Genomic DNA, 9,778 nt, shown 5'->3' on the forward strand with positions numbered 1-9,778 from the left:
TTATATACTATACTATAATATATGGTTTTATATAATATAACATTATATATATAATATGGTCTTATATAATATAATATAATGTTTACATAATACAATATATTTTATACATATATGTATAAAATATATGGTTTTTGCTTATCTAAATAACTTTTTCGTTACTATACTAGTAATATATACATTGCCATCTTGGGAATAAATCATAACATAAAACTGGCAGATTGTTGAGAAAATACAAATTTTGCCAATTGTCCTTTAATCAAAGACCTTAACTTTCTGGACCCTCTTCTGTAAATCAGGATTTCCTAATTCTTATGGATCAAGCATCATTGGATCAAGATGTTTCCACTTTGTCTTCCAACTCACTGTAAATTGGAGAATATATGTTTAATTCTTCATAAAGACGATCATCTGGAATCTGACAAAGGAAAAAAGTCAATCAGTCAATCAAACAGAAAGAATTTCCCATCACCAAACCTGTTCTAGGGGCTTAGGTAAGTATATGTGTGTTTCTGAATTTTGTACTTTCCCCCATTATACACTAATTATTACCTCTGACTCCAAAAAACAAAGTTCAGTTGGTGGCAACATGGATCCAAGTGGCCAAATAGACCCAAAAGAAATCATGTCAGTCAATGACTATTTTGTATCTGAACTTTGTTATATCTATGGTCATATTAATCGTTGGAAGAAGACCATCAATAAAGACAGGTTGAAAGCTTTAAGAAAGCAGACAGATGAAGAGGATGAGTTTCATCTGGCATATTTGAATAAGTATATGTGCATCAAATATTGACTGGTATAGAGTATTCCAAAATAATATATATGTTTTTTTAATTCAGATTCAACTTGTACTTGAGGAAGAGTTTCCACATATATTATCACAGTTCAGTACATACACATATATACCTTTAAGGAATAACAATAATATTATATGTTGATTTTTTTCACAGCTGACTGGTGTTATTTGAAGTAGAGGAATTAAAGAACATTTTATTTATACTATATTAACACAGTATATTATGTTATTATTATTTGCTCTTTGTTTCCCTTCTCTTCTGAAAACTCTTTAAGAAATGCCACCAAATCTATAATACTCTCTTCTATAATACTCTCTTTTGTTTTTTTTTTTTTTTTTAATGTTTTATTGTGAATTATGTTATAGTTTACTTGGGAGAACATTGGTTTTACATTCATTCTATTGTATATCGTCTCATTGCCATGGTTACAATCCCCTCCATGCAATCCTTCCCCTGTGCCCCCAGGTCTTGAGCACACAGTCGCTCTCCCTCTCTGGATCTAAAGTCTCCAGCTGCTCCATTGCTCCACGTCATCATCTCTGGCTCCATTTCAGGCATCATTGCTTCTCTGGGTAGGGTCCCGCTCTTGGCTCTTCTCCCTTGATGGTCCTAGGGACCTCCGCTCCTAGACTGAAAAGTTAATCTCTCCCTTCCTTGCTATAAAACGTCTACCTTTACATTTCCAACCCTCACAATCAGTCCTGATAACAATTATTCACCATTGTATCACAAGAGACCCATCTGTATTTCATTGCATCAGCCCTGCCTAGTCAGATTGAATACTACACACTGGAAATTGTACCTTCCTCCAGGCCTTCTGGATCTAGGTTCCTTCTTGAAAGCTTGTAAGCCAGTCACTTCTTGCCTTTGTAGTCCCCACTCCCCATTTTGGGTAGCTAATGTCCAAGTTGCCCATCCCTGTCTACTCTGTGTGTGGAGGGGGTGGGGATGATTCTTGCTGTTAGGACTTGTTCCCTCTTTTGAGCTACTGCTTCCATAGGTGTAGGTCAAGTTCATCAAATTTATAATACTCTCTTTTAAACTTAGAGAACAAAACTAGAACAGTATTTTTCATATTGTAACTCCAATATCATAAAGTCAGAATTTTAATGGTAAGTTTTCAGAATTTGTATTGTTATTGTCAAGTCAGAGCCAACTAATAGCAAACCTATATAGGGTTTCCAGGGGGTAGCTGGTGGGTTTGAACTACCCACTTTGTGGTTAACAGTCCAGTGCTTATCCTACAAAGCCATGTTAGGACTCCTAGAGCTTTCATTGGTGAACCTAATGCATTTTAGTGCATGAACCACAAGGTTGGCAGTTCAAACCCACCAGCCACTCCTCTGAAACTCTATGCAGTATTGCTAAGAGTCAGAACTGACTTGAACAACACTTAAAAACAACAACAACAACAACTCCTATTATAGGAATATTGGTATGGTATTATAGGATAAGTAATGGATTACAAGGCCTATTTGAATTACAAACTTGGTGGTTCAAACTCACCAACTGCTCCTTGGAAACCCTATACAGGGTCACTATGTGTCGGAAGTGACTCGACTGCACTTACCAATAATAACAACAACTCTTGTTGTAGCACTTATAGAGAACCGTTGGATGATTCATGCAAGTATAATTAGTGAGGGTTTCATTTCTTTCGGTGAAATTGGAACCCTGGTGTCCTGTGGTTCGGCTTTTGGCTACTAGCCAAGAAGTCAGCAGTTTGAGCCCACCATCTATTCCCCAGGAGTAAGATGTAGCAATCTGCTTCCCTAAAGATTACAGTCTTGGAAACCCTGTGGTGCCCTTCTACTCAGTGGCATCTAGGAGGATGTGGGGGATGCAGACCACACTAGGTGATGCTCTCAGAGGGGGCGTCTATAAAAATTTTATGCAATGTTTCAGCAGAATTTTTTTGTTTTTACTAGAAATTCTCTGTAGTTAGCTAAAAACAACAACAAAAACTATGACCAGCCTACAAGTATCAATTCACCTACAAGACAAAAACGCTACACTAGTTTACTTTATGAGTCATCTAATGCGATCAATTACACTCTCATTACTGTTCAATCACAATGACACTTCAAGTCACATGGTTTCAGCCGCAACTGTTACAGCCTAAGCTATTGTTTTTGTTGCTACCATTAGTTTTATAGGCACTGATTTTATCAGATTTTCTAATGTTTTAATTATAACATGGTGATAGTATTTGTGAACTTATATCAGTAACTTTTTTGAGAATTAAATGGTAATTAATGGAAAAGAAGAAGAAAAACGTTTTAAAGATAACTGCTTAGTTACTAATAACTTCTGCAACTTTAGCTTAATGATGTTTGTTAAATTTATTCTAATTACTTTTGTGGTTGTTAAGTGCCGTCAAGTCGGTTCCAACTCTTAGCCACCCTGTATAGGTTTCTGAGGAGTGGCTGGTGAGCTTGAACTGCCAACTTTGCTGTTCAAAGCAACCTTGCAGTCCAGTGCATTAACCCAGGTCATGTATATTTCTCATTCCTTTGCACACTTCAGTTTTCCAGTTTCCTCACTAATGTAATCCCTTAAACTTAACGTATGCTTAAGGACTCAATTTATAGGTTAGTTCCATGTTTATCACCTCCCTATGTTTCTCCTGTCTTATATTTATCATGTGTTACTGTTATCATCCACCACTCATCTGTTAGTTTGTCACACTGTGATGGCTTGCATATTGCTGTGATGCTGAAAGCTATGCCACCACTATTTTGAATTCACCAGGATCACCCATAGTGTACAGGTGTCCTCTGAGCTTTCAGACTCACACAGACTCCGAAGAAGGAGAAGCAGACTATTTCTAAGTTTTAAGCCATTGAAAACCTTATAAATAGTACTGAAAAGCTGTCAGATAGCACCAAGTACTGAATATTGAAACCTGATGAATAGCACCAAAATGTTGTCAGATACAGTGCCTGAATGAGCCCCTCAGACACTCAAAGGATGATGAGGGAAGATCTCCTTCCCCAAAGTACAGTTGACCATGATGACGCCAATGGAGAAAGGCCTTCGGACTTTCATTTGTTGATGGGGAATAACTTAAAATGAGGAGAAACAGCTGTAAACATCCATTAATAATCAAAACATGGATTGTAGAAAGTATGAATCTAGGAAAATTGGAGGATGTCAAAAATAAAATGGAATGTACACACATTGATATGCTAAGCTGAAATGGACTGGTATGGGCCATTTTGAATCTGATAATCTCATCACTTAGTATGCCAGGAATGACAAATTGAAAAGACATGACATTGCATTCAACATCAAAAAGAACATTTCAAGATCTATCTTGAAATATAATGCTGTCTGTAATAGGATAATATTCATATGCCTATGAAGAAGACTAGCTAATACCATTATTATTGAAATTTATACAACAAGCACAAAAGTCAGTGATGATGAAATTGAAGAAGTTTATCAAATTCTTCAATCTGAAATGGATCAAAATGCAATCAAGAAGCATTGATAATAACCAGTGGTTAGAATGCAAAAATATGAAACAATGAGGAAGGATCAGTCGTTGTAAAATGTGGCTTCGGTGATATAAATGATGTTCAAGATCACATGACAGAATTTGGGCAGACCAATAACTTATTCATTGCAAATGTGTTTTTTAAGCAACATAAAAGATGATTATACACATGGAATTCACTAGATAGAATACACAGAAATAAAATTGACTATGTCTGTGGAAAGAGGTGGTGGAAAAGTTTCATATCATCAGCCAAAGCAAGACCAGGAGCAGACTGTGGAACAGACCATTAATTTCTCATATGCAAGTCCAGGCTGAAAATGAAGACAATTAAAAAAAATCTACCAGAGCCAAAATATGGCCTTGAACATGACCTACCTGAATTTAGAGACCATCTCAAGAACAGATTTAATGCAGTAGCCATTAATGACCAAAGACCAGAAGAGCTGTGGATGACATCATGAACATCATACAGGAAGAAAGCAAAAGGACGTTAAGAAGAAAAGAAAGAAGGAAATGACAAAAATGGATGTCAGAGGAGACTCTGAAACCTAGTCTCCATCTTACAGATGCTAAAGAAAATGCAAGAAATGAGAAGGCAAAGACGTGAACAGAAATTTTCAAAGGGTGGTTCTAGAGGCAAATTCAAAGATTATAAGGAAATGTGCAAAGATTTGGAATTAGAAAACCAAAAGGGATGAACACACTCAGTATTTCTCAGCTGAAAGAACATAGAAAAAAATTCAAGTACTGAAGGATTCTTTGGGAAAATATTGAATGATGCAGAATAAGCGCCAAAAGAAGATAGAAAGTATATACAAAGTCACTGTATCAAAAAAAAAAAAAAAAAAAGGTTGATTTTCAATCATATCAAGAGGTAGTGTATGATTAAGAGCCAATAATACAGAAGAAAGAAGTCCAAGGTGCACTGAAGATCTTGGCAAAGAATAAGGCTATGGGAATTGATGGAATACAAATTGAAATATTTCAAATAACTGATGCAGCACTAGAAGCACTCACTCATCTATGCCACAAATGTAGAAGACCTGGCCAACTGATTGGAAAAGATCCATATCTGTGTCCATTCCAAAAACAGGTAAACCAATGAAATGAAGAAATCATCTGACAATATTATTAATATTACACGCAAGTAAAATTTTGCAAAAATATGATACAAAAGTGGCTGCAATAGTAAGAGGCTGAGTCAAAAATTATCCACACTCTGGCTGTAGAACTTACTTTAATAAACTTTTTAAAAAGACAAATACGTGAATTGTTGACATAATCCCGTTTCTTTTCAATACACTTTGTCCATCTGTCAACAAGCTTTCATAAAAGTTTTTAAAATGTCAACTATCAGGTGCAAAATTGATACTTATAGTTTTCTGGGATTCTCAAAGACCAGTATTGGAACACTATCAGGAAAAATGTTCAACAATCAACAGTGTTTGTTACAGTGAGATGCTCACTGAAGAGGAAGCCTAAATTTCCGGTTAAACACAGAGGACTGCTATCCATTGTATTGTGATCTTCCATGACAATGCATGTCCGCACACCTCTGCCCACACTGCTGACATTCTGCAAAAAGTTTATTTTGAGATGTTAAAGCATCGTCCCTAAATCTTGATCTTGTCCCCTCAGACTTTCACCTATTTGGTCCCCTGAAAGCAGCCCTTCAGGGAAGAAGGTTCAACTCTGATTAAGAAGTGAAGGCAGTACTGTTTTCGTGGCCCACAGGTCAGTCTAAACATTTTGTAATAAGGGACTAAGGACGCTTTTTGATAGATGGACATAGTATATTAAAGAGCAAGGAGATAGTGTCAAAAAATAAATGCTACAGCCAGAGTGTGGATAGTGTTTGACTCACCCTCAGCTATTGACAGGGAACTGCCAGAGACTCAAGCAGGATACAGATGAAGACATGAAATGAAGGATGTCATTGCTGACCTCAGATGCATTTTGGCTAAAAGTAGAGAATACCAGAAAGTTGTTTGCTTGTGCTTTAGTGGCCATGCAAAGGCCTTCTACTGTGTGAATCATTATAAACTATGGACAACACTGCAGAGAATGAGTATTCCAGAAAACTGAATTGTGCACATAAAGAACCTGTACATAGACTAAAAGGCGGTAGTTTGAACAGAACAAGGGGACGTTGAATGGTTTAAAGTCAGGAAAGGTATGCACCAGGGTTGTATTAATTCATCATACATATTCAATCTGTATGCTGAGCAAATAATCCAAGAAGCTGGATTATATGAAGGAGAATATAGCATCAGGATTGGAGGAAGACTCATTAAAATCCTGTTATATGCAAATGATACAATACTTACTGATGAAGATCAAACACCACAGCCTTCAGTATGGGTTACACTTCAATGTAAAGAAGACAAACATCCTCACCACTGGACCAATAAACAACACCCATATAAAATGGAGAAAAGATTGAAGTTGTCAAAGAGTTCATTTTGTTTGGACCAACCATCAACATTCACAGAAGCAGCAATCAAGAACTCAAACAATGTAATGAATTAGGTAAATCTGCTGCCCAAGACCTCTTCAAAGTGTCTTAGTAATAAAAATGTAGCTGGAGATTACATGATAGAATTTTTCAGGAACAACGAGTCCCTCAATGCAAAAACCTTTTATTAACAACATAAATGGTGACTATACATGCAGACCTTGCCAGATGAAACACAAAGGAATCAAGTAAATTACATTTGTGAAAAAACACTATGGAGACACTCAACAGCATCACCCAAAACAAGACTGGGGCCAATTGTGGAATAGCCCATCAATTGCTAATATGCAAGTTCAGAATGAATCTGAAGAATATTTTTAAATAAATCCACAAGAATCAAAATATGACTTTGATTATATCCCACCTCAATTTAAAGGCCATCTCAAGAACATTTTGAATGCATTCGACACTAATGACCAATTGCCAGATAACTTGTGAGATGACATCAAGAACATCACACATGAAGAAAGCAAAAGGTCATTAAAACAAGCAAGAAAGTAAAGATTGAATGGATATTAGAGGAGATTCTGCAACTTGCTCCTAAACATAGAGAAACTACAGTGACTGGAAGAAATGACAAAGTAAAAGAACTGAACAGAAAATATCACAGGGCAACTTTAGAAGACAATGTAAAAGTATTATTAGGAAACGTGTGAAAACCTGGACTTAGGAAACCTAAAGAAAATAATATACTTGGCATTTCAAAAGCTAAAAGAAGTGAAGAAAAACTTAATTCCTCCAGTTACAATATTGAAGGATTCTACTGATTAAATAGTGCACAATACATGAAGCATCAAAAGAAAATGGAAGGGATACACAAAGAATTGGTCAATGTATGTACATTTCAGGAGGTAGCATATGATCAAAAATTGATGGTATTGAAGGAAGAAATCCAACTCGAATTGAAGGTAATGGCAAAACATAAGGCTCTAGGAACTGAAGAAGTACCAGTTGAAATATTTCAATGAACTAATGAAACACCAGAAGCACTCATTCATCTATACTAAGAAATTTGGAACACAAGTACCTGACCAACCAACTGGAAAAAATTCATATTGGTACTCATTCCAAAGAAAGGTAACCCAAAAGAATGCAGAAATCACTGAACAATATCATTAATATCACATGCTAATAAAATTTTGTTGAATATAATTTAAAAACAGTTGCTGCATTAAATTGACAGGAGACTGCCAGAAATTCAAGCTGGATTCAGAAGAGGACATGGAACAAAATTAATCATTGCTAATGTCAGATGGATCTTAGATGAAACCAAAGAATCCCAGAAAGATGCTTTTTTGTGTTTTATTGATTATGCAAAGGCATTCTACTTGTGGATCATAACAAATTATGGATAGCATTGAGAAAAATGGGAATTTCAGAACACTTCATTGTGTTCACGAGGAATATGTACATAGATCAAAACAGCAGTCACATGAAAAGAATAAATGTATAAAGGATGTTTTTTAAAATCAGGAAAAGTGTGTGTCAGGGTTGTATCCTTTCACCATAATCATTTAATCTGTATGCTGAGCAAATCATTTGAGAAGCTGGATTATATAAGAAGGAGGCATGAGGATTAGAAGTTTCATTACAACCTGGGATATACAGATGACATAACTTTGTCTGCTGGAAGAAAACAGGACTTATACACTTACTGATGAAGTTGGAAGAAGGCATCCTTCAGTATGGATTATAATTAAGTATAAAAAAACCATAATCCCTCACAACTGGGACAATAAGCAACATCATGATAAATAGAGGAAATATTGAACTTGTCAGGTTTCATTTTACTTGGATTCACAAACAATACTTAAGAAATCAAAGGATGTAGTGCACTGGACAGATCTACCACAAAAGACCTCTGTAAAGTGTTGAGGACTAAGATACACCTAACCAAGCCATGATACTTTCAACTGTTTCATATTCATGTGAAAATTAAACCATGAATAAGGAAGACCACACAAGAACTGAGGCATTTGAAATATAGTGTTAGGGAAAAATATTGAAAGTACCATGGACTGCCAGAAGAACAAACAAATCTGTATCAGAAAAAGTATGGACAGAAAGAACCTTAGAAGTAAGAATGGTGAGACTTCATCTCTGGTACACTGGGCATATCATCAGGTGGGACCAGTTTCTGGAAAAGGCATCATGCATGATAAAGTAGAGAGTCAGTGAAAAGGGGGAAGACAAGGAGATGAATTAACATAGTGACTGCAACAATGGACTCTAACATAAAAGTTGTGAGAATGACACAGAACTGAGCAGTGTTTCATTGTGGTGTTAGTAGGTCACTATGAGTTGGACCTGACTCAGCAGCACCCGACACCAGCAACATTCGGAGAAAGAAATTGTAGTCCAAATACCATCACATCAACACTGCATGCATGTTCATCTCTCATGCTCAAAACATGTTGTGAGATACCTGCATTTTCTAAAATCATAAAGATCCTATTCTCCTAACTCCAAATTAGAGGAAACTAACATGAGATCTGTGCTGTTTTGGGGGGGTTGTAAAATGTAAATTAAAACTAGAGATTTGCAAACTAACTTACTGAAAGACATAATTTTCTGCAAGAAATCTGAAAGACACATTTCAGAAAAATCTCAGGCCATGTTTTTAAAGTTAAAACTTAAAATGTCTTAACTGGGAAATAGTGCCAGGCTTAAATATCAGTCTGCTACTTACCGTAACTTTTTTGAATAATTCCGCAACTCCATAGACAATAAGTGGTACAGTACTGCAAAACTCCAAAATGGTGAGAAACAGGAGCAGCGCCACAACTTCCTATTTGAACAAACAACAACAACAACAACAACAACAAAAGGCAGTTAGAAAATATGTTATTTACATATTTAGAGTAAAAACAAAAATTTTAACCTAAGATGCTAAATTAGAGTATGAAAACTAAAAGCCACAAGAGATTCTAAGCCAGAAAACAGTTAATTTGCAACAAATGACTT

General features: G+C 35.9%; 1 protein-coding gene across 1 annotated transcript in view; it reads right to left on the reverse strand.

Moving 5' to 3' along the window:
• Positions 1–316: 316 nt before the first annotated feature.
• Positions 317–9,778, reverse strand: part of MS4A2 (membrane-spanning 4-domains, subfamily A, member 2) — a 28,128-nt gene continuing 18,666 nt past the window's right edge. The window contains 2 exon segments of the mRNA XM_006876475.1: positions 317–415; positions 9,504–9,602. Of these exon segments, the coding sequence (XP_006876537.1) occupies positions 317–415; positions 9,504–9,602 (198 nt within the window).

The sequence above is a fragment of the Chrysochloris asiatica genome, unplaced genomic scaffold, assembly GCF_000296735.1.
Source record: "Chrysochloris asiatica unplaced genomic scaffold, ChrAsi1.0 scaffold00381, whole genome shotgun sequence".
Taxonomy (NCBI): Eukaryota; Metazoa; Chordata; class Mammalia; order Afrosoricida; family Chrysochloridae; genus Chrysochloris; species Chrysochloris asiatica.